General features: G+C 41.7%; 1 protein-coding gene across 3 annotated transcripts in view; it reads right to left on the reverse strand.

Annotated features, from left to right (window-relative positions):
• Positions 1 to 26850, reverse strand: part of ptpn13 (protein tyrosine phosphatase non-receptor type 13) — a 159323-nt gene that overhangs the window by 114393 nt on the left and 18080 nt on the right. For all 3 annotated transcript variants that reach the window (XM_064977320.1, XM_064977319.1, XM_064977318.1), the window contains exons 2-6: positions 24182 to 24301; positions 5980 to 6146; positions 4761 to 4826; positions 4422 to 4607; positions 2892 to 2985 (exon numbers count right to left, since the gene is read on the reverse strand). In XM_064977320.1, coding sequence (XP_064833392.1) covers positions 2892 to 2985; positions 4422 to 4607; positions 4761 to 4826; positions 5980 to 6146; positions 24182 to 24296 — 628 coding nt within the window. In that variant the 5' untranslated portion in view covers positions 24297 to 24301. The remainder of the gene's footprint in view (positions 1 to 2891; positions 2986 to 4421; positions 4608 to 4760; positions 4827 to 5979; positions 6147 to 24181; positions 24302 to 26850) is intronic.

Below are 26850 nucleotides of genomic sequence, written 5' to 3' on the forward strand. Positions count from 1 at the left end.
CTCGTCCTTGGACACTGTGCTATCTAACCTCCAAACGAGCTTCAATGTCATACAACACTCCTTCCGTGGCCTCCAACTGCTCTTAAACGCTAGTTAAACCAAATGCATGCTTTTCAACCGTTTGCTGCCTGCACCTGCACGCCCGACTAGCATCACCACCTTGGATGGTTCCGACCTAGAATATGTGGACATCTATAAGTACCTAGGTGTCTGGCTAGACTGTAAACTCTCCTTCCAGACGCACATCAAACATCTCCAATCTAAAATCAAATCTAGAGTCGGCTTTCTATTCCGCAGCAAAGCCTCCTTCACTCACGCCGCCAAATTTACCCTAGTAAAACTGACTATCCTACCGATCCTCGACTTCGGCGATGTCATCTACAAAATAGCTTCCAATACTCTACTCAGCAAACTGGATGCAGTTTATCACAGTGCCATCCGTTTTGTTACTAAAGCACCTTACCCCACCCACCAGTGCGACCAGTATGCTCTAGTCGGCTGGCCCTCGCTACATATTCGTCGCCAGACCCACTGGCTCCAGGTCATCTACAAGTCCATGCTAGGAAAAGCTCCGCCTTATCTCAGTTCACTGGTCACGATGGCAACACCCACCCGTAGCACACGCTCCAGCAGGTGTATCTCACTGATAATCCCTAAAGCCAACACTTAATTTGGCCGCCTTTCGTTCCAGTTCTCTGCTGCCTGTGACTGGAACGAATTGCAAAAATCCCTGAAGTTGGAGACATTTATCTCCCTCACCAACTTCAAACATCTGCTATCTGAGCAGCTAACCGATCGCTGCAGCTGTACATAGTCTATCGGTAAATGGCCCACCCAATTTTACCTACCTCTTCCCCATACTGTTTATATTTATTTACTTTTCTGCTCTTTTGCACACCAATATCTCTACCTGTACATGACCATCTGATCATTTATCACTCCAGTGTTAATCTGCAAAATTGTAATTATTTGCCTACCTCATGCCTTTTGCACACAATGTATAGACTTTTTTCTACTGTGTTATTGACTTGTTAATTGTTTACGCCATGTGTAACTGTATTGTCTGTTCACACTGCTATGCTTTATCTTGGCCAGGTCGCAGTTGCAAATGAGAACTTGTTCTCAACTAGCCTACCTGGTTAAATAAAGGTGAAATAAAAAAATTAAAAAAATAGGTTAGTATTGTGGAGGAACTACAATGCTAACCCATTCTCGGATTTCTATCACCGTCATTAATTAAACTCTGTAACTGTTGTAAAGTCCCCATTGGCCTCATGGTGAAAATCCCTGAGTGGTTTCCTTCCTCTCCGGCAACTGAGTTAGAAAGGATCCCTGTATCTTTGTAGTGACTGGGTGTATTGATACACCATCCAAAGCCTAATCAATAACTTCATAATGCTCAAAGGCATATTCAATGTTTGTTTGTTTACCCATCTACCAATAGGTGCCCTTCTTTGTGAGGCATTAGAAAACCTCCCTGGTCTTTGTGGTTGAATCTGTGTTTGAAATTCACTGCTCGACGGATGGACATTACAGATAATTATATGTGTGGGGTACAGAGATGAGGTAGTCATTCAAAAATAAGGTTAAACACTATTATTGCACAGTGAGTCCAATCAACTTGTTAAGCACATTTACTCCTGAACTTATTTAGGCTTACCAAAACAAAAAGGGGTTGAATAATTAGACTCAATACATTTCAGGTTTTTATTTTTAATTAAATGTGTAAACATTTCTAAAAACATAATTACACTTTGACATTATGGGGTAATTGTGTGTAGGCCAGTGACACAAAATCTCAATTGAATCCATTTTAAATGCAGGATGTTACAACAAAATGGAAAGTGGAGAAAGTCAAGGCCAGTACATTCTGAAGGCACAGTGCCCACCTTCCTGTAGTGGCGTCTTAAATGATTGACACCCTTGATGAAGATGAGAAATAAATGGCAGCATAAAATAATTATAAATATTTTCCATAAATGAGGGAAATTATTTGCCGAAAGGTTAGTATTTGGTCCCATATTCCTAGCACGCAATGATTATATCAAGCCTTGTGACTCAAATGTGTTGTATTTGCTGTTTGTCTCTCAAAATATTTTTTTTTGCCCAAAAGAAATGAATGGTAAATAACAGTGTCATTTTGGAGTAACTTTTATTGTAAATAACTATAGAATATGGTTCTAAACACTTCTACATTCATGTGGATGCTACCTCCACTACAGAGAATCCTGAAAGAACCGTGAATAATGATGAGTGAAAGTTACAGAGGGCCAAAGACATGCAAACTCACCATTACCAATAACAGGCCAGGTGAGCATGTTTTTATTTGTTTTTTTTATCTTTGACCATTAACTTTCACTCATCTTTATTCACAATTCAGTCAGGATTATCCGTAATAATGGTAGCATCCACATTAATGTAGAAAATGGTTTAAGAGACTCCAAAGTGACAATACAATATTTAATCATTCATGCCTACTGGGCACAACTCCAAATGATTCCAACAAGTTTGTAGAGCCCGAAGCTTGATTTAGGCATTGTGTGCTGGAAATATATGGACAAAATACTACACTTGGACTACTTTATTTAGAAAAATCTTTAGGGGTGTCAATAATTTGCACCCCTACCTTGTTGAGAAAAAGTATTAAACAAAATCTGAGCAATTGTATTAGTATAAAATGCAGCAAAAAAAGTGGCATACAATGTTGCTCAGTATTTGAAATTCTTTATTTTATACAGTCATTATTGCTTATATTTATCAAGGGTGTCAATCATTTCAGACCCCACAGTGTGTGTGTGTGTGTGTGTAGGGATAGAAGGTAAGGTTCTCTATTGTCACTAAAAGCCTCTATGCAGGAGGTTGGGAGGTTGAGATTGTGAAGATCATGTTACCTGAGGGAAGGCCTTTGCCCCGAAGCCTCTCCCGAATCTCCTTGCTCCTCTCCGGAATAGACTCCCTATCACTCTGGGACAGCAGGCCATCCAACTAATGGAGATATGGAGAAAGACAGAAAAAGGAGGGAGCGAGAGAGAGAACAAAATGGGCAAGAGAGCGCAAGAAAATGAGAAAGAGCGAGCAAATGAGAGAGTGAGCAGGAAGGAAAGAGTGAGAATAAAGGAAAGCAAGAAACAAAACAAAAAGACAATGATTGAGGTTATCACAAGGAGCTGGAGGGGACATCTAATAGTATGTCTGAGGTGTCATAAAAAGCCAGTCAGTTAGTTAGTAAACAGCAGGTAGAAAGAGGGAGCAGGTGAATCCATACCATACTATTACCATAGTTCCCCCCCAGTAAAGTTGAGCCAGTCACGTGTTAGTTAGTAAACAGCAGGTAGAAAGAGGGAGCTGGTGAATCCATAGAGATCTATATCTATCGGAGAGTCTCAGTAAAGTTGAGCCAGTCACGTGTTAGTTAGTAAACAGCAGGTAGAAAGAGGGAGCAGGTGAATCCATAGAGATCTATATCTATTGGAGAGTCTCTGTGAAGTTGAGCCAGTCACGTGTTAGTTAGTAAACAGCAGGTAGAAAGAGGGAGCTGGTGAATCCATAGAGATCTATATCTATCGGAGAGTCTCAGTAAAGTTGAGCCAGTCACGTGTTAGTTAGTAAACAGCAGGTAGAAAGAGGGAGCAGGTGAATCCATAGAGATCTATATCTATCGGAGAGTCTCAGTAAAGTTGAGCCAGTCACGTGTTAGTTAGTAAACAGCAGGTAGAAAGAGGGAGCTGGTGAATCCATAGAGATCTATATCTATCGGAGAGTCTCAGTAAAGTTGAGCCAGTCACGTGTTAGTTAGTAAACAGCAGGTAGAAAGAGGGAGCTGGTGAATCCATAGAGATCTATATCTATCGGAGAGTCTCAGTAAAGTTGAGCCAGTCACATGTTAGTTAGTAAACAGCAGGTAGAAAGAGGGAGCAGGTGAATCCATAGAGATCTATATCTATTGGAGAGTCTCTGTGGTGCGGCATACGAGGTGATGAAACTACACATATGCAATTCACTACTAAATGTTTGCCATCTTGTTCCTCCGTTCTCCTCCGCTCCGCGTACACATGCTGCTCTTCCTTCAGAAAAGCATGACTAAGAATTCTATGAAGATGAATACACAACGCAGAGACCAAACCTGCCTGTCCTTGTAATTAGTTTATGTTCGTTAGCATTTAGCTAACGGCGTCCATCTGATTTCGCTATTACTTTTGCTAATTTTGTTAGCATTCTGGTTAGACTGCCAACAGGAAGGAATTTGTTTGTGTTTTTTGCGCCCCCTTGAGTGCAATCCAGGTAATACCGTGAGAATGGTATGAAAATCTGGATACCGCCCAAGCCTACTGTATTTTGTTAAGAACAAGGGGTATTAAACCCACAGGTCCATTATAAAATGTTCCAACACTAGCTAACAGTGATGTGTTGTAGTTGTTTACCTGGGAGAGGCTGCCCAACACCAGTCGGACCAGCTTTCTGATGTGTGTGAAGGAGGGTTCGCAGCTAGAATTTCTGATGTGTGTGCTGCAGGCGTCCATTACGGTGAGAACAGACATACGGCTCAGGGTGGTGTCGTCACACATGTTGAGGAGAATACTGTTCAGGTGCTCACCCAGCTTCATGGGCTGAGGCAGATATCACAGAGGGGTTAACGAACACATACACGGGTGGAGAAGTATACATAAAACATCATTTCTGCAAATAGAAAAAACATGATTGCTGATCCGTTTCCAACTTGTGAATATATCATCTATGGATTGTGAATGTTGCAGCTGTACCTGACTCTGTGGAACCTCATAGTCAGCTCCCCAAAACAAGGTCATTCCAAGGGAGTACATGTGCATCTGTGGAAAATTAATTCCAAAAAAAACAGGATAAGTGGTTCCAATCATTTGACACACAAAAAGGTAGCAGCTGTAGTTGAAAAAAACAAAACAAGGGAGAGGACTCTTTCATCTGACTAGTACAACAATATTCAGACCCTTTGTTCTGTTCTGAAACTAAGCGATGAGATGCAAACCTTTTCCATTCCATACAATTCTGCAGGAAAGCTCCCTAAGAGCAGAGAAATAGCTTCCCCTCAGAGTTAGGCTTGGTGAAGGAAAGAATAACTAGAGGATCGCCAAAGAACGCAACATCATAGCCGTGAACGTCTAAGGAACAGTCTGAGTTCACCACAAGCTTAAAGAGTAAAACTACAGTTTCTTGAGTTATGTGATTCACAAACCCCTCACAATTGCCATGTCCTCTCTGTAATTATACAGAGCATGGCATTTATAGTGCAATTAAAAGAGAAAAGCATAGGACGATGTAATATATATATCATTCAAATGTATTTCTATTATAAATGAGAATCGAAACCTTATTGTAGCCTAACCTATACAGTTACAGTGGATAGTCACAATTGACTGTGTACAGCCCTGTGTGTTGAGGTATGTGATTCTTGGCCAGAGAGAGGAGGTATGATGGGGTCAATTCAGGAAGTAAACTGAAATGGAATTGACCCCCACGCTCTTATGCTTTTGATTGACATTGTTTTTTTATATACACACACACACAAAGCAACAACCCCACAAACATGTGTTGATACTGCAACAATACAGTATCTTCTCTACACAGGAGAGGAGAAGAGTGGAGGAGAAGAGTGGAGAAGAGTGGAGAAGAGTGGAGAAGAGTGGAGAAGAGTGGAGAAGAGTGGAGAGAAACGACAGAGGCAGAGAGACAGGAAAGTTTTACATGTCTACTTTGATGCTCATTAGCATTTACAAATCCAAGAGTAAAATATAAAACATCCATAAAAAGGTCACCTTTATCAGAGAGATTTACACGGTTATCAAAAAGTCATGCCAGGTTAAGCCGACAAAACAGTTCTTAGTTTAAATGCTTCTGAAATACACTATGGGGAAAAAACAAAAAAAATGGTGGAAAACAATTGGAACCATTTTCCTGTTTGACCACTGCACCTTCTAACATAATAATATACAGTATCATAAATACCTTCTCTATATCTGACAGGGAGGAGAGAGTGACTCCCTCCAGGACCTCTGGAGCTGTGAAGGCCCTCAGGTCCTGCTGCGTCACGTTCTCGTCTGTGAAGGAGATGCTGCCTGAGGGCATCAACAACAGGGACCAGGGAGAGATGATGAATCCCAGGGCAGAAGGGTCTGGAGGGAGACATCAAGGATTAGAGGGGACCGGAGCGTCTTCATTCAATAAAAAAAAGTCACACAGCACATCATCATGAATCTCAATTGTTAGGACTTCAGTTGCTTTAGCTGAGACTTTTTCATACATGCAGGTATGATGATTTAGTTTGGTTATGGATGAAGAGTGTCATGAAAAAAACACCCGTCAATAATAAATAGATTTAAATAACACAGTCAGTGTTTCCACTGCACTCATTCAACTGTGGCACTGAGCCAAGGCAAAATCATTGCCGCCATGCCAAAAAAAAATGTAAACATTTGTCAAGGCGCAGTTTGAAGATGCTAGAACAGTCCACATTTACTTTTCCTCTGACAACAAAATAAGTAATGTATAGAGAAAAGTCAGATAACCCCATGGTACAATACTTCAACCTATTTACCTAGTCCGCTCGTTGTGTCCTCAGAGAGAAACATTACTCCTCGAGGAACATTCAAGTAACCAGTGCCACAGGGAGGGAAACCTGCATTCTGACAAGCAGTTAATGAACAACAATTCTTGCGATCGCAGGAAAACAGCCATTTTGAAATGCCCTTTGTTAATTCCCAGCATTCCATTCCTACTTTATTTATTTGTCAATTCCTAAATATGCACTAACTGCACTATTTAAAAAAAACTATTTTTAGTAGCATCATGGTTAAATCACAGAGAGGGGCTAAATGTGACACGGGTCCATTGTAGAGTAACACGCCACCAAAACTCTATTATTTTTGAGTGACTGACTGAAATTGCGATGAGACCGATGACATTTTTTAGAGTAGTGGCAAACAGGGAAAGTGTAGGGAAGAAAAATAGTGACGAGAAGTGAGAAGTACAGGCAGGTGGCATGTTACCCCATGTTACCCTAACAGGTAGGCCCACATTATTCTCACTGTTTATGCATGGTTTTTTTTAGGGCATAAAATTAAATCAATAGGATGCAAAGAAGTTAAAATTATCACATTTGGGATCTAACTAATAATTAGCCCAGTAGGGTAAATGCAGATCAGCAACCCCATGCCTCAGCCTATTTATGTATAGCCAATATGTTGTATACACATTGATAACATCATTTTACCAATATGTTGTATACACATTGATAACATCATTTTACCAATATGTTATATACACATTGATAACATCATTTTACCAATATGTTATTAGGCTGATTTCTGGGAGGTGGAAATTATATTTAAAAAAAAATGTAATTCATTTTAGAGTAGAAAGTCCTAAATTAAAAATATCTGGGGGAGTATCCAGGACCCCGAAAACAGGGGGGGGGGGGTTAAGGAGAAGTCCTTCCCCTCCTTGTTTTGGGGGTCCGGTGTCCTCCCCCAGATATTTTTTTTTAGTTAGATGGACTGAGAAGCTCAGTTCTAGTGACTTTTTAAAAGTACATTCTACTCCAAAATGAACATACATTTTTTCAGAGGAAACACCGCAAAAATGTATCAACAGTTGCCTGTTTTACAATGGGGGTCAATAGGAAAGAATGTTTTGGGAAATTCATTATTATTATTAAGTCCCATTATTACTCCAACTTCGTGAAAGTATAGTTTTAATTTTGGTTAATAAAAATTAAGGCGTGCCTTTACTTTGCACATCCGCAGTTCGGCATGAGATGATAGTTACACCCGATGACGTGTTTCTGCGCATGAGCTTAGCTAGACAAAGTTTAGATTAGCCAGGAGGATGGTTAACTGCTGCCGCCTAGCAACCATCAAGAACCTAAGAGCCTCGGCATTACAACTACATTTCATACTAAGCCATAGGCAGAACTTTACCGCAATCATGACTAGGTCGGTTGGCGGAAATATAAAGTAGAGGCTTGGTAGCCGCCAATACCTTTCAGATATAAAGAAATGTCGTTTAGGACGATCAAGTTGGCAAAACAAAAAATCTCTTGGTTTGAAAAGGTGTGACAGAGAGAAATGGGCCTTCAAAGAAATGGAGTAATTCTCCTTTCCTACAAAGCAACACTCAGGAGGTTGAGTTACACTGAACTAACATCTTAAAAATATACAAAGGAATGTTAGAGCTGCACTGCAAAATTCCTTTCTTTGAATGACTGATATTCTTCTCCCGAGAGGAAGAGAAGGAAAACAAAAATAAAAAAGGTTATGAAGTACAACATTTTTTCAAAGACTGGAATTCACAAAGTAAATAGGATGTTTCCTGTTGAATTATTTTTGACCGTCTTGCAAAGACCTCACTGGAAAAGCTGGATGCCATTGTAAGTCATTTTACTCAAGAAAATCTAATGTACAACTCCAATCCCTATCCTTACCATCATAAACACTTGAGTTAAGGCAACACCCATACTTGATAAAAAATTCAACAAAGTGACAAAAAGGCAGGCCAACAACCCTAACACTCAACGCACTTGAAGGAGATCCCACAGTAAGACTGCACCCTATTCCCTATATACTTGACATTAACATTATAGTCATTTAGCAGACGTTCCTATCCAAAGCAAAGTACAGTAGTGAGTGCAGACATTTTCATACTGGTCCCACATGGGAATCGAACCCACAACACTGACGTTGCAAACCAACAGCCACAGGGGCCCTGGTTGAAAGAAGTGCACTATATATAGTCAGTGTACCATTTTGGATTCAGGCTTAAACTACTCCAGTCAGGCAGTACCATCAGATAAGCTTTGTTATCAGGGCTTGGGACTCGGATCAATGAAGAGGCAGAGGGCCAGGCCAGGAAGTAGCTAGCTCTCTAAAAATAGCAGCAGGCATGCAGCAAACTGTACAGTATCATGCTAGCCAGCTATCAGTTTTTAAAAATCGCACACAAACTAAACAAGCTTTGAGGGCACTGGGTATCACCACAATACCTTTTTTCATTTTTAGATCATACTGTTGAAGTGATAAGCAGATTACTACACATTACCTAGTTAAACAACTTAATTCCCACTAACATGGTAGCTAACAAAATCTGTAGGCAACTAATAAACCTGACAAACAAACGACTATTTTACACAAAGTAGGCTATATATGGCATCACTGGAGGTGAAGGTTTAGTGTTTGGACAGACCGTGTTGCTCTGTCACAGCCATAACGTTGTAAACAGAATAGTGTTCCCTACGTAGTGCACTTCCTTGGGTAAAAAGGTAATTGTGACTCGTCAAAAGTAGAGCATGTCATAGGCAGCCATTTGGGATATAGACAGAGGGTATGGTTTCTTTAGTTCGTCTCAGAGCAGGACACATTCCTGACGAGGAATAATATAGGGGGCCGGGTTGAACTAAGGTCTCCACTTGTACCCTCCAGTCCAGTGGTAGCAACACCTGCAATCAATTGGTTTATTTCCACAAAAACAAAAAACTTGATGAATCTGTTAGTAAAAGTAGGGCACTGGTATATAAATAATATAGAGGACTACAAGCAAATAAAAATCAGTCACACACAGCCTTCAAAAATGTATACACACCCCATTCACTTTTCCCCATTTTGTTGTTACACAGCCCGAATGTAAAATGTATTAAAATTAAGATTGTCACAGATCGACACACACAATACCCCATAATGTCAAAGTGACATTTTGCTTAACTCTATGTTCAATAGTGGTTAACATGATTTGTTCACTAACTACCCAGTCTCTGTACCTCACACATACAGGTAACTAAAGTCCCTCAGGAGAGCAGTGGATTTCAAGCAAAGATTTAACCACAAAGACCAGGGAGGTTTTTCAATGCCTTACAAAAGGGCACCGAGTGGTAGCTGTGTAAAAATAACAAAAGAAACTAAAAAAAGCAGATGCTGAATATCCCTTTGAGCATGGTGAAGTTATTAATTAGGTTTTGGATGGTGTATCAATACACCCAGTCACTACAAAGATACAGGTGTCCTTCCGTTCTTCCTAACCCAGTTGCCGATGAGGAAGGAAACTGCTCAGGGATTTGACCATGAGGTGACATTAAAACAGTTAGAGTTTAATAGCTGTGATAGAAAACTGAGTCTGGATTAACAACATTGTAGTTACGCCACAATAACTAACAAATGACAGAGGGGAAAAAAGGAAGTCTGTACAGAATAAAAAATATATTCTAAAACATGCATCATGTTTGGAACAAGGCACTTAAATAATACTGCAAAGAACATGGCAAGGAAATGAACTTATTGTCCTGATAAAGTGTTATGTTTGGGGCAAATCCAATACGTCAATGAGTACCACTTCATATTTTCAAACATGGTGATGGCTGCATCATGTTATGGGAATGATCGTCAACGGCAAGGACTAGAGGTTTTTAGGCTTAAAAGAGATGAAATATGCACAAAATCCTAGAGGATAACCTGGTTGTGTCTGCTTTCCAACAAGCACTGGGAGATGAGATTCACCTTTCAGCAGGAAAATAACCTAAAACACAAGGCCAAATCTACACCGGAGTTGCTTAACAAGACTACATTGAATGTTCCTTAGTGGCATAATTACAGTTAACTTAAAAATCATCTTGAAAATCGATGGCAAGACTTGAAAATGGATGTCTAGCAATGATCAACAAACAACTTGACAGAGCTTGAAGAATTTTTGAAATGATAAAAATGGGCAAATGTTGTACAATCCAGGTGTGCAGAAACTTACAGGCTGACCACACCGCTCATGTTGTAAAATACATTTAGAAATCTATGTTATTCAATTATTACACCCACACTGCTTGCAAGCGTCTGCGTTGCCAAGTGGTAAAATAGAAAATCAGTCCTTTTTCTGACACAGATCACGCTGCAAGTCATGCCTCTCCCATCTCATTGGTTTATAGAAGCAGGTGCCATCTCCTCATTGGTTATACCCACGTGGGTGACTGAAAGACGAATGAGAACTGTGGCGGTAACGCACCTAATTTATGAACGTTGCCAATTGCAATATAAAGTCAAGAAAAGGAAAAGCCTGGAAGGGAGATGACTAGAAACGATTCGGTTGACCGTTTTATGTGTGGATTAATTGGCGGAGTAGAGGACCTTGTGCATTTCAGGTAAAATTAAAACTCAATGTTTATATCTCAGGACAAATTAGCTAGCAACAGCAAGCTAGCTAAATAGGACAAATTAGCGAGCAAGTGCAAGCTAACTAGCCAAATTGCCATAAATGTTTAATGCTTTTCAACCTGTCCCCAAATTAATCTAATTGGTTGAGTTTGTTTTGATATTTTAACCTGCGTGTCGTGATCGCGTTTGGTGTGGGGGGACAAAATAGATGTATGCACGATGGTGCACGCGCGCAGCCGGTTTGGGTTCCGTGTAACAGCTGCCAAAGGTGCTTCTATAAAAAGCACCGACTCAGGGGTGTTAATACTGATGTAAATCAGATATTTCTGTATTTAATTTAATACATTTGTCTAAAAAGATGTTTTCACTTTGTCATTATGTATATGGTAAATGTTTTATTTAATCCATTTTTAATTCAGGCTGTAACAAAATGTGGAGTAAGTCAAGGGGTATGAATACTTTCTGAAGGCACTGTACATTGTACAAAACATTAAAGGATATTCTTTCCATGACAGACTGACCAGGTGAAATCAATGATCCCTTATTGAGGTCCCTTGTTAAATCCACTTCAAATGTAGATGAAGGGGAGGAGACAGGTTGAAGAAGGATCTTTAAGAGGATGAATGGGCAAGACAAAAGATGTATGTGCCTTTGAATGGGGTATGGTAGTAGGTGCCTGGAGCAACTGTTTGTCTCAAGAACTGCAAAGCTGCTGAGTTTTTCCACACGCAACAGTTGTGTGTATCAAGAATGGTCCACCATCCAAAGGACATCCAGTCAACTTGGCACAACTGTGGGAAGCATTAGTAAACATAGGCCAGAATCTGAGGGAAAATGGGGGGAGGGGGTGCTACTCAATATTAGGAAGGTGTTGCTAATGTTTGGTATAGTCATGTATGATTACATGCATAAAATTGGATGCCTTTTGGACATGGTTGACATGCACAGGATTCCGATTGGCTAATAAACATTCCCATCAACTAACCAAGGACACAGTAGAGCATGCAATCTCAATGTGGATGGTTGTTTGTTTTGATGGTAGGGGAATGTTCTGGACCATTGTAGTAAGAAGTTATTTCAATTACATATGGTTCTCATTGCAAATCCTTCACTCAGCATTCCATAACCATGCACACGAGGTCACAATTTGGACGACATGGCTCCTGTTTTGTCTGGCACAAACCAAACACTGCATTCCACAGTGAGAACCTCCTATCAACCGTATCATGGTGTGGGGATGCTTTGCTGCCATGGGGCCTGGGGCCTGGACGACATGGGGCCTGGACGACATGCCGTCATTTTTTTTTTTTTTTTACCTTTATTTTACTAGGCAAGTCAGTTAAGAACAAATTCTTATTTTCAATGACGGCCTAGGAACAGTGGGTTAACTGCCTGTTCAGGGGCAGAACGACAGATTTTGTACCTTGTCAGCTCGGTGATTTGAACTTGCAACCTTTCGGTTACTAGTCCAATGCTCTAACCACTAGGCTACACTGCCGCCCCATGGATTCTGCGCTGAAAAATCTGAAATTCTACAAGGAGAATGTCGGGCCATCCGTCCGTGAGCTAAAGCCCAGCTGGGTCATGCAACAAGACCATGATACAAAAAGACACAAGCAAGTCTACATCTGAAAAGCAACATTTAAAAAAAGTTCTGTAATGGCCTAGTCAAAGTCTAGACCTAAACCCGAGTGAGATGTGGCAGGACCTGAAACAAGCAGTTAATGCTGGAAAAGACATAAATGTCACTGAGTTAAAGCAGATCTGCATGGAAGAGTAGGCAAAAATATATCCAGAGTAGAGATGGGTATAAGTAGTTCAACACTCAGACTGATGTCAAAACCCCATCTTCAACCAGAAATCATATATTTCTCTTCAAATACGGTAAAAAAAAATTTTTTTTTTACATTTGCTGTCTTTTTTTTTGGGTTACTACATGATTCCATATGTCACAGTTTGGATGTCATCACTATTATTCTACAATGTAGAAAATAGTAAAAATAAAGAAAAAACCTTGACTGAATAGGTGTGTCCAAACTTTTGACTGCTACTGTACACACACACCTTCAAATTAGTGGAATAGGCTATTTCAGCCACACCCGTAAAACAAGGTCCATACAGAAATGGTTTGTCAAGATCCGTGTGGAAGAACTTGACTAGCCTGCATAGAGCTCTGACCTCAACATCAGGCCCGACCTGACCTCACTAATGCTCGTGGCTGTATGTCCCTGCAGCAATGTCCTAACATCTAGTGGAAAGCCTTCCCAGAAGAGTGGAGGCTGTTATAGCAGCAATGTTCCAACATCTAGTGGAAAGTCTTCCCAGAAGAATGGAGGCTGTTATAGCAGCAATGTTCCAACATCTAGTGGAAAGCCTTCCCAGAAGAGTAGAGGCTGTTATAGCAGCAATGTTCCAACATCTAGTGGAAAGTCTTCCCAGAAGAGTGGAGGCTGGTATAGCAGCAATGTTCCAACATCTAGTGGAAAGCCTTCCCAGAAGAGTAGAGGCTGTTATAGCAGCAATGTTCCAACATCTAGTGGAAAGCCTTCCCAGAAGAGTGGAGGCTGTTATAGCAGCAAAGGGGGGGGGGGGGACCAACGCCATGTCAATGTCCATGATTTTAGAATGAAATGTTCGACGCGCACACACACACACACACACACACACACACACAATAGAGAAATGTGCAAATTTTTTCCCCGTACAGCCATTGTTCTAAAAATAGCTTTTTTATTTGAGTACCAGGGGAAACAAATAATGCCACTACTTAGAACAGTCAAAAAAGGTCAAATGCCCATCCCTGATCAACAACTACAGGAAGTGCTTGGTTGCAGTCATTGCAGCCAACGGTGGCATAACCAGTTATTGAGTGTAAAGGGTCAAATCCCTTGTTCACACAGGGGCATTGGGTGTTGCATAACGCTTTACTAAAGAAATGGGGTGGGGGGGGGAGGGGGCGGAGTATCTATATGTTGGACTCATTTGTCCACTCAGGTTCCCTTTAAAAATTGGGTTTGGTTGAAGATTGATAACATTCAGGTGACTAAAATATGCAAAAAAAAAAGTTGAGAAAATGAGGGAAATACTTTCATGCCACAGTATGAATGAGGGGCCAAGACCTTCACATGCATTAACCAAGGACAGTAGCATTCTGAAGTCGCATGCCAGACTATCACCCTCACCACCCTGAAGGTACAGGCCAATTACACAACAACCACACTGGGCAGGCCTGAGTCAAAGAGGGCGGAAGGAGACTGACTCAGAAGTAGGTTAGCGATGATCCTGTTGGAGGATTCCCGGAATCAGGTTCAGAATCCTCCAACTGAGATTTCTCTGAAAACCTTTTTTTAGTTTGGAAAAGTTACCCGGAACTTGAAGGATCATATGACAGAAGCTGGGTATTGTCCTCTGACCCTAGTGACGCAGACAATCTACAAAGAGTCTGCCATCTCTGTCTCTCTACAGTGACCGGTCTGATGATGACATCAAGGGCCTTCGCATAGATGACCAGTATGTGGTCAAAATGGCCGGCTGGCACTCAAGACAGACCGACCAACGGCCCGAGAGACAGACCAAAGGCAGCAGAGCCCTTTGAACCTCCATGTTGTCAATACAGACCACAGGCAGTGGATAATAAAGCATCCTTTGTATGAAAGTCTGTTGGCCAGCACCACAACCCCCCCTATCCTTATCTGTTGAACACTGGGGTTGTGCAGGCTGAGGTACCAGCAGCTTGCATTGTGGAACATCTCAAAGCTCAATAGGCCATTTGCTGGAGATGAGAAATTAGTCAGTCAATCAATAGAACAAAATATAATTAATGATATTTCTATATGTCAATCTGCCACACATTTCCTTGAACATCGCACTACAAAATATAGGCTACATTGTTTTCATTGACGGACCACCGGAGGGTGAGAAGGCCACCTAGAATGAAGTAAAGAAAACATGGTTCACTGGAGATGCACTGTTGAGGCAACTTTACTCCCTTAACAGCTAATATGAAATAGTTCAGTAAGTAATTTTTGGATTCACCTTTAAATATGTTCATAAATCAAAAATGGATCGAGAGCCTCAAATCACAGAAGTCCATTAAAAAAAATATATTTTTTTTTTAAAGGCTGAAATGCTCAAGAGCAGTTCCATGGTTAGGAATGCCAAACCATCATATGGAAGAGTCTCAAATCCTACCCTATATAGTGTACTCTTTTTGACAAGGGCCAATAGTGCTCAGTGCACTATATAGGGAGCCAATTGAGATGCATCCAGAGCTTAGAATGCCAAATACAAATATTTCCACATTAAGTGAGGTAACTAGCTAACTTAGCTAGAGGCAGGATCGCTGTGGTTTGGAAGAAAAGTGTGTGTTTACATCTTGACCGGGCATTAGAACTATGACATATTCTGTTTGACATCTGCTATGATTTATCTCACACCAAACAGTAGGCTTATTGGCTCAAATGTAATAAAAACAAAAAAATAATAAAATAAAAACAAGTTTTACAAGAGTAGGTGGTTACGTCCTTTGACTCGTGAACAAATCGATTTAGGATATATATATATATATATATATATATATATATATATATATATATATATATATATATATATATATATATATATATATATATATATATATATATATATATATATATATATATATTCGCAAAACATTTAGGTAGCTACATACTGCATCTTCCTGACATTCGGAAGCACCATGTCATTCGTTCAGCATTTCATTTGCCATTTTAAAATACATACAGGCCAGGCAACTAATACATGTAATAGAATTACACAGAGTCAAAGACATGTTTCTATTGTTGTCCTCTTTTTGCTAGGTTAGTGACAGAAACATTAGTGACATGGACACTGATATGCATGCAATCATACACAACATCCACAAAAAAATAAATAAATGCATGTAGATATTTTACACATATATACATACAATTGAAGTCAGAAGTTTACATACATTTAGGTTGGAGACATTAAAACTCATTTTTCAACCACTCCACAAATTCCTTGTTAACAAACTATAGTTTTGGCAAGTTTGTTAGGACATCTACTTTGTGCTTGACACAAGTAATTTTTCCAACAGTTATTTACAGACAGATGATTCAACTTATAATAAACTATATCACAATTTCAGTGGGTCAGAAGTTGACTGTGCCTTTAAACAGCTTGGAAAATTCCAGAAAATGATGTCATGTCTTTAGAAGTTTCTGATAGGCTAATTGACATCATTTGAGTCAATTGGAGGTGTACCTGTGGATGCATTTCAAGGCTTAACTTCAAACTCAGTTCCTCTTTGCTTGGCATCTTGGGAAAATCAAAAGAAAATAAGCCAAGAACTCAGAAAATACTTGTAGACCTCCACAAGTCTGGTCCATCCTTGGGAGCAATTTCCAAGGGGAATTTTTACTCAGATTAAATGTCAGGAATTGTGAAAAACTGAGTTAAAATGTATTTGGCTAAGGTGTATGTAAACTTCAAAATTCAACTGTATGTATGTATGTATGTATGTATGTATGTATGTATGTATGTATGTATGAATGAATGTATGTACAGTGCCTTGCGAAAGTATTCGGCCCCCTTGAACTTTGCAACCTTTTGCCACATTTCAGGCTTCAAACATAAAGATATAAAACTGTATTTTTTTGTGAAGAATCAACAACAAGTGGGACACAATCATGAAGTGGAATGACATTTATTGGATATTTCAAACTTTTTTAACAAATCAAAAACTGAAAAATTGGGCGTGCAAAATTATTCAGCCCCTTTACATTCAGTGCAGCAAACTCTCTCCAGAAGTTCAGTGAGGATCTCTGAATGATCCAATGTTGACCTAAATGACTAATGATGATAAATACAATCCACCTGCCTGTGTGTAATCAAGTCTCCGTATAAATGCACCTGCACTGTGATAGTCTCAGAGGTCCGTTAAAAGCGCAGAGAGCATCATGAAGAACAAGGAACACACCAGGCAGGTCCGAGATACTGTTGTGAAGAAGTTTAAAGCCGGATTTGGATACAAAAAGATTTCCCAAGCTTTAAACATCCCAAGGAGCACTGTGCAAGCGATAATATTGAAATGGAAGGAGTATCAGACCACTGCAAATCTACCAAGACCTGGCCGTCCCTCTAAACTTTCAGCTCATACAAGGAGAAGACTGATCAGAGATGCAGCCAAGAAGCCCATGATCACTCTGGATGAACTGCAGAGATCTACAGCTGAGGTGGGAGACTCTGTCCATAGGACAACAATCAGTCGTATATTGCACAAATCTGGCCTTTATGGAAGTGGCAAGAAGAAAGTCATTTCTTAAAGATATCCATAAAAAGTGTTGTTTAAAGTTTGCCACAAGCCACCTGGGAGACACACCAAACATGTGGAAGAAGGTGCTCTGGTCAGATGAAACCGAAATTGAACTTTTTGGCAACAATGCAAAACGTTATGTTTGGCGTAAAAGCAACACAGCTCATCACAATGAACACACCATCCCCACTGTCAAACATGGTGGTGGCAGCATCATGGTTTGGGCCTGCTTTTCTTCAGCAGGGACAGGGAAGATGGTTAAAATTGATGGGAAGATGGATGGAGCCAAATACAGGACCATTCTGGAAGAAAACATGGAGTCTGCAAAAGACCTGAGACGGAGATTTGTCTTCCAACAAGACAATGATCCAAAACATAAAGCAAAATCTACAATGGAATGGTTAAAAAAATAAACATATCCAGGTGTTAGAATGGCCAAGTCAAAGTCCAGACCTGAATCCAATCGAGAATCTGTGGAAAGAACTAAAAACTGCTGTTCACAAATGCTCTCCATCCAACCTCACTGAGCTCGAGCTGTTTTGCAAGGAAGAATGGGAAAAAATGTCAGTCTCTCGATGTGCCAAACTGATAGAGACATACCCCAAGCAACTTACAGCTGTAATCGTATTAACTTAAGGGGGCTGAATAATTTTGCACGCCCAATTTTTCAGTTTTTGATTTGTTAAAAAAGTTTGAAATATCCAATAAAATGTCGTTCCACTTCATGATTGTGTCCCACTTGTTGTTGATTCTTCACAAAAAAATACAGTTATGTCTTTGTTTGAAGCCTGAAATGTGGCAAAAGGTCGCAAAGTTCAAGGGAGCCGAATACTTTCGCAAGGCACTGTATGTATGTGTGTATGTGTGTATGTGTGTATGTGTGTATGTGTGTATGTGTGTATGTGTGTATGTGTGTATGTGTGTATGTATGTATGTGTGTATGTATGTATGTGTGTGTATGTATGTGTGTGTATGTATGTATGCATGTATGTATGTATGTGTGTGTGTATGTGTGCATGTGTGTATGTATGTGTGTATGTGTGTGTGTACGTGTGTGTGTGTATGTGTGTGTGTACGTGTGTGTGTATGTGTGTGTGTACGTGTATACGTGTGTACGTGTGTGTACGTGTGTGTGTGTGCACACACACACACACAGTACAGGCCAGAACACATGGCTGAGAAACCGTTTCTGCCAGTCTTGATTCAATGCCACTCTGCGTGTGTGTGTGTGTGCGTGTCGTGGCTTTGAACCAAAAGACTGGCAGAAACGGTTTCTCAGCCATGTGTTCTGGCCTGTACTGTGTGTGTGTGTGTGTGTGTGTGCGTGTAGTGGCTTTGAACCAAAAGACTGGCAGAAACGGTTTCTCAGCCATGTGTTCTGGCCTGTACTCTGTGTGTGTGTGTGTGTGTGTGTGTGCGTGTAGTGGCTTTGAACCAAAAGACTGGCAGAAACGGTTTCTCAGCCATGGAGTTTTTCTCCACCTCCATATTTAAAAACGTGTTCTGGCCCGTACCGTTCTTGAACCGACATGGCACAAAATCTGTAGCACTGCCTCTCGTGGCTTAGGAATGACAGTCTCTAACAGTAGTAAGACAGCCCTTCAGATACTGGGGGGACTGTACCATGCACGAATTCATGGTTTAATTCAAGCGTCTGCTGAATGACTCTTTCATCAACTGATAGCCACCGTAGTACACTGAGCTGAGAAGGGCCAACAAGAGCCCGAGGGAGAAGATTCAGCACGACCCTTGACATTATAGCCTGAGCTGCCTGTAGCTTGTTCTTAAATGAACAAATGGAAGCTTCTGTACCACACAGAGTATTGCAGTCAAAGTGAGGCTGCAGAGTATGCAGTCGAAGTGAGGCTGCAAGGAACACTGCTGCAAGTGTTTTCAAGGTCCCTTTTTCTCTAGAAAAGGAAAGGAGAGACATGGTAGAGGAGAGACATGGTAGAGGAGAGACATGGTAGAGGAGAGAGGAGTGTAGAGACATGGTAGAGGAGAGGGGAGTGGAGAGACATGGTAGAGGAGAGGTCAAAGTAACACGGGATCAGAGGGGTGTGTGGAATCAAAGTATGATGCAACACTGCAGACAGCGAGAATTAATGCCAAAACGTCTTTCCTTTGATGGCGCTGTAAGAAGCAAAAAGGTACTCATTAATAACGTTTGTGGACATTGATATAGGAATCAGTAATCAACACAATTTCAGAAAGTTAACAGATAACAGATAACAGATATATATATATATATATATCTGTTATCTCATGCCTAGCTTGTTTCTGTTTGGGACTAGTGAACTAGATCCATGAAATCAATATATTGATCCGCAAGAAGTTGATTAAACCGCACGATCATTACACACGTGCACCTTGTGCTGGGGGCAATAAAAGGCCACTAAAAAAATGTACAGTTTTGGCACACAACACAATGCCACAGATGTCTCAAGTTGAAGGAGCGTGCAATTGGCAAGCTGACTGCAGGAATGTCCACCAGAGCTGTTGACGGAGAATTGAATGTTCATTTCTCTACCATAAGCCACCAACGTAGTTTGAGAGAATTTGGCAGTACGTCGAACTGGCCTCACAACTGTAACCACATCAACCCAGGACCTCCACATCCGGCTTCTTCGCCTGCGGGATTGTCAGACCAGCCACCCAGACTGCTGATGAAAAACTGTCAGAAACGCTCTCAGGGAAGCTTATCTGAGTTCTTGTCGTCCTCACCAGGGTGTTGACCTGACTGCAGTTTGGCGTTGTAACCCGACGTCAGTGGGAAAACGGTGACCTTCAACGGCCACTGGCATGCTGGAGAAGTATACTCTTCAAGGATGAATCCCAGCTTCAACCGATGGTGTTGTGTGGGTAAGCGGTTTGCCGATGTCAACGTTGTGAACAGAGTGCCCCATGATGGCGGTGGGGTCATGGTATGGGCAGGCATAAAGCTACGGACAATAAACACAATTGCATTTTATTGATGGTGATTTGAATGCACAAAGATACCGTGAAGAGATCTTGAGGCCCATTGTCGTGCCATTCATCCACCACCATCACCTCATGTTTCTGCATGATAATGCACAGCCTCATGTCGCAAGGATCTGTACCCAATTCCTGGACGCTGAAAATGTCCCAGTTCTTCCATGGCCTGCAAACTCACTAGACATGTCACCACCCATTGAGCATGTTTGGGATGCTCTGGAATGACATGTATGAGAGCATCATCCAGTTCCCGCCAATATTCAGCAACTTCGCACAGCCATTGAAGAGTGGGACAACATTACAAAATCAACAGCCTGATCAACTTTATGTGAAGGAGACGCGTCACTCTGCATGAGGCAAATGGTGGTCACACCAGATACTGACTGGTTTTCTGATCCATGCCCCTACATTTTTACTAAGGTATCTGTGAACAACAGATGTATATCTATATTCCCAGTCATGTGCAATCCTTAGTTCATGGCCCAATTCATTTAATTACTTCCTTACATGAACTAACTCATCGTTGAAATTATTACGTTTCTATTTCTGTTCCTTGTTGCTAGATCCCTTTGGACAAGATTTTACTTGACATCAAAAAGGAGACATCTAGCATTCCCACATCCAAATCATGGTAACAATAATAAAGTAACGAGTGAAATGTTTATTAACATTAATACGTTTGTTGTTGATCGTTTGTCTGATTGTATGCACAGCTTTTTTTTCCGAGTACGTGTAACACATGGGGGGGGTGAATGAATTATTTGTATTATGAATTGTGATGAAATTGTACTTACATATGCCATACAATACATTTACAGTGTATTCATAGTATTCAGACCCCCTGGACCCCCCCCCCCCCCATTTTGTTGCGTTGCAGCCTTTTTCCAAAATGCATTTTAAAAAAAATCTTCAATCTACACACAATACCCCATAATGACAAAGCGAAAACGTGTTTAGAATTTTTTGCAAATGTATTCAAATACATAACAGAAATACCTTATTTACATAAGTATTCAGACTCTTTGCTATGAGACTCGAAATTGAGCTCAGGTGCATCCTGCTTCCATTCATCATCCTTGAGATGTTTCTACAACTTCATTGGAGTCCACCTGTGGTAAATTCAACTGATTGGACATGGTTTGGAAAAGGCTGTCTATGTAGGGTTCCACAGTTGACAGTGCATGTCAGAGCAAAAACCAAGCTATGAAGTCAAAGGAATTGTCCGTAGAGCCCCGAGACAGGATTGTGTCGAGGCACAGATCTGGGGAGCAGTACAAAAACATTTCTGCAGCATAGAAGATTCAAGAACACAGTGGCCTCCATTCTGAAATGGAAGTTTGGAACCACCATGAATCGTCCTGGAACTGGCCGTCCAGCCAAATTGAGTAATCGGGGGAGAAGGGCCTTGGACAGGGAGATGACCAAGAACCCGATGGTCACTCTGACAGAGCTCCAGAGTTTCTCTATGGAGATGGGAGAACCTCCCAGAAGGACAACCATCTCTGCAGCACTCTACCATAAAGGTCTGATTGGTGATCTGATTGGTGGAGTGTACAGACGGTAGCTGCTCCTCAGGAAAAGACACGACAGCCCGCTTCGAGTTTGCCAAAAGTCACCCAAAGGACTCAGACCATGAGAAACACGATTGTCTGGTTTGACGAAACCAAGATTGAACTCTTTGGCCTGGCTGCTAAGCGTCACGTCTGGAAGAAACCTGGCACCATCCCTACGGTGAAGCATGGTGGTGGCAGCATCATGCTGTGGGGATGTTATTCAGCAGCAGGGACTGGGAGACTCGTCAGGATCGAGGCAAAGATAAACAGAGCATAGTACAGAGATCCTTGATGAAAACCTGCTCCAAAGCGCTCAGGGCCTCAGACCGGGGTGAAGGTTTACCTTCCAACAGGACAACGACCCTAAGCACACAGCCAAGACAACACAGGAGTGGCTTTGGGACAAGACTCAATGTCCTTGAGTGGCCCAGGCATAGCCCGGACTTGAACCCAATCTAACATCTCTGGAGAGACCTGAAAATAGCTGTGCAGGGACGCTCCCCATCCAACCTGACAGAGATTTAAGAGGATCTGCAGAGAAGAAAACTCCCCAAATACAGGTGTGCCAAGCTGGTAGCGTCATACACAAAAAGACTCTAGGCTGTAATTGTTGAAGCACCTTTGGCAGCAAAGTACTGAGTAAAGGGTCTGAATACTGATGTGGACTTGATATAACGTTTACCTGGTCGTGCTGCTGCTCCGGTTTCAACTGTTCTGCCTGCAGCTATGGAACCCTGACCTGTTCACCGGACCTGCTACCTTGTCCCGGAGCTGCTGTTTTCGACTCGCTCTCTACCGCACCTGCTGTCTCCAACTCTGAATGATCGGCTATGAAAAGTCAACTGACATTTACTCCTGAGATGCTGACCTGTTGCACCCTCTAGAACCACAGTGATTATTATTATCTGATCATGCTGGTCATCTATAAACGTTTGAACATCTTGGCCATGTTCTGTTATAATCTCCACCCGGCACAGCCAGAAGAGGACTGGCCACCCCTCAGAGCCTGGTTCCTCTAGGTTTCTTCCTAGGTTTTGGCCTTTCTAAGGAGTTTTTCCTAGCCACCGTGCTTCTACATCTGCACTGCTTGCTGTTTGGGGTTTTAGGCTGGGTTTCTGTACAGCACTTTGTGACATCGGCTGATGTAAAAAGGGCTTTATAAATACATTTGATTGATATTTCAGTTTGACATTTTTTAAACATTTGAAAAAGAAAATCTGTTTTTGCTTTGTCATTATGGGTTAAGTGTGTAGATTGATAAAGGGGGAAAAACAATTTCATACATGTTTTAATACGGCTGTAATGTAACGAAATGTAGAAAAAGTCAAGAGGTCTGAATACTTTGAATGCACTGCATATAAAAAAATATAAAGTTACCATGGAGACATTGAAGATATAGCAGATAAGAATCATGAGTCATTTAAATAAACCACCATCCTGGGTCACTGTCTCAACAGGACCATAGACTTTCTGGGAAATGTGTAAATGAGATGAAAATTAGAGAGTGAGAGAGAGAGAGAAAGAGAGGCAAAAGAAAACAGGGTATTTTGTGGGCTTTTTGTTTGAGGAAAACAAAATGGAGAAACACAACAGTTAACAGCGATGGTTATGCTGAGAATGGAGAAAGAAAAGAAAGAACAGAGAATGACAGAAAGATAAAAAAGGCTTCAACTCGTCAGATCAGACCAGATAAACCGGGGGAACTGGATGACGCAACGAACACACACCTCTGAATCGCTCTCTGGGGTGCGCTGGAAGAAGTAGATTGTGTCTGGACAACGAGAGCTCTCAGCAGTCTCACTCCCTAAGGTATACACAGTGAACTCTGGTTACCTAGCGATATGCCGTGGCTGCAGTAGCTTCACTGAATAACGTCAGACTCGCTTTATGCTCAACACCCTCGTCTCAGGGGGTACTGAAACTTTGATGAATCTTGTGATTACTGTAATCAATCATATTTATTTATAAAGCCCTTCTTACATCAGCTGATATCTCAAAGTGCTGTACAGAAACCCAGCCTAAAACCCCAAAACAGCAAGCAATGCAGGGTGTAGAAGCACGGTGGCTAGGAAAAACTCCCTAGAAAGGCCAAAACCTAGGAAGAAACCTAGAGAGGAACCAGGCTATGAGGGGTGGCCAGTCCTCTTCTGGCTGTGCCAGGTGCTGTATCAACGTACCTCTTCTGAATAGCTCCTGGAGGCTCTCAGCACTCTGACTGAGGACAGCCCAGACCTCCTCCTCCTGAAGGGGACCTCCTCGCACCTCCAGAGCTTCAGCTAGAGAGACATGCATCGTCCCTGGGAGGAGAAAATATAAAACACATTATTATTAAAAACGTGCTCAGTGGGGACGGTGGCTTACAGTATATTGCAATTATAACAAAAACATGATGGACTTGCATCATCCCGGAGGAACAGAAATAACAAATACATATTTTAGCTTCGTGGTTTATTGTAATTGGGGCTGTTAATTCCAGGGAGTGGGGATCTCCTGTAAAAAGATCTTATGTTATGTGATTCATTCTTCCATGTGAGTTTTAAAACCGCTAAGGGAGAGGAGAAAGGATAAAGAATGAGATGTCACTACAACACCAGCACTGTAATACGGGCCAGGTCTCCAATCACATATTGCTCCCCTCCAGCTGACGCGACGCAACGGCCCCCTGACGCGACGCAACGCACACTCAGACAACCTACGCTTCTGCTAAAATGATTATCGATTAAATAACCCCATTACCCTGCTGTCTATTGATTATTGAGTGTCATTACATTAGTTGTTGTTTATTCTGCTACTAGTCACTATTACTCCTGTTTACATGTATACATTAGTATCTATTTATCCTGCTACTGGTCACTATTACACCTGTTAACATGTAAACTCAGAAAAAAGAAAGAAATGTCCTCTCACTGTCAATTGCGTTTATTTTCAGCAAACTTAACATAAGATTCAACAGACAAACTAAACAAGTTCCACAGACATGTGACTAGCAGAAATTGAATAATGTGTCCCTGAACAAAGGGGGGGGGGGTCAATATCAAAAGTAACAGTCAGTGCTTCTACACCCGTTTGGGGTTTTAGGCTGGGTTTCTATACAGCACTTTGTGACATCAGCTGATGTAAGAAGGGCTTTATAAATACATTTGATTGATTATCTGGAGTGGCCACCACCGGCATTAAGTACAGCAGTGAATCAGGTTTGCCAGTTCTTGCTGTGAGATCGAGATCCGGGCTCTTCGCTGGCCATGGCAGAACACTGACATTCCTGTCTTGCAGGAAATCACACACAGAACAAGTATTATGGCTGGTGGCATTGTCATGCTGGAGGGTCATGTCAGGATGAGCCTGCAGGAAGTGTACCACATGAGGGAGGAGGATGTCTTCTCTGTAATGCACAGCATTGAGATTGCCTGCAATGACAACAAGCTCAGTCTGATGACACACCGCCCCAGACCATGATGGACCCTCCACCTCCAAAATCGATCCTGCTCCAGAGTACAGGCCTCGGTGTAACGCTCATTCCGTCGACGATAAACGCGAATCCGCCCATCCACCCTGGTGAGACAAAACCACGACTCGTCAGTGAATAGCACTTTTTGCCAGTCCTTTCTGGTCCAGCGACGGTGGGTTTGTGCCCATATGCAACGTTGCTGCCGGTGATGTCTGATGAGGACCTGTCTTACAACAGGCCTACAAGCCCTCAGTCCAGCCTCTCTCAGCCTATTGCGGACAGTCTGAGCATTGGAGGGATTGTCCGTTCCTGGTGTAACTTTTTGTTGCCATCCCGTACCTGTCCCGCAGGTGTGATGTTCGGATGTACCTATCCTGTCCAGGTGTGGTGACACACACTGCCACTGCGAGGACAATCAGCTGTCTGTCCTGTCTCCCTGTAGCGCCGTCTTAGGCGTCTCACAGTACGGACATTGCAATTTATTGCCCTGGCCAGATCTGCAAACCTCCTTGTAAATCAAATCAAAGTTTATTTGTCACGTGCGCCAAATACAACATGCCAAAGGCACATTCATGCAGATGAGCAGGGACCCTGGGCATCTTTCTTTTGGTGTTTTTCAGAGTCAGTAGTAAGGCCTCTTTAGTGTGCCAAGTTTTCATAACAGTGACCTTAATTGCCTACCATCTGTCCATTCCACAGGTGCATGTTCATTAACTTTAGGGATAGGGGGCAGCATTTTCACTTTGGATGAATTGCGTGCCCATAGTGAACTGCCTCCGACTCTGTCCTAGATGCTAATATATGCATATTATTATTACTATTGGATTTAAAAAAAACACTGGAGTTTCTAAAACTGTTTGAATGATGTCTGTGAGTATAACAGAACTCATAGGGCAGGAAAACTTCCAAACAGGAAGTGGAAATTCTGGGGCTGGTTGATTTTCAACTCGGCGCCTATTCACATCCCAGTAAGATATGGATATGTTCGCACTTCCTACGCCTTCCACTAGATGTCAACAGTCAGTAGAACATAGAATGAAGCCTCTAGTGTGATGTGGGACCGGATGGCAGCTATTTGAGTCAGTGGTCTGGCAGAATGCCAGTTTCCCTGTTAGGCTCATTACTCTTGATATTGCCATGCGTTCCATTAGTCTGTAGACAAAAACGAATGCTCCGGTTGGAAGGTTATTGGATATGATAATAACATCCTGAAGATTGATTCTCTACTTCGTTTGACCAGTTTATTCGACCTGGAATATAACTTTTTGAAGTTTGTCCGAGTTGCCTGGACCAGTGCCAGCTTTTGGACATGTGAACTAAACGTGCTAGCAAAAGTAGCACGTATCGAACAAAACAATTTATTGCGGAACTAGGATTCCTGGCACTGCATTCTGATGA

Source organism: Oncorhynchus masou, chromosome 11 (genome assembly GCF_036934945.1).
Source record: "Oncorhynchus masou masou isolate Uvic2021 chromosome 11, UVic_Omas_1.1, whole genome shotgun sequence".
NCBI classification, from domain to species: Eukaryota; Metazoa; Chordata; class Actinopteri; order Salmoniformes; family Salmonidae; genus Oncorhynchus; species Oncorhynchus masou.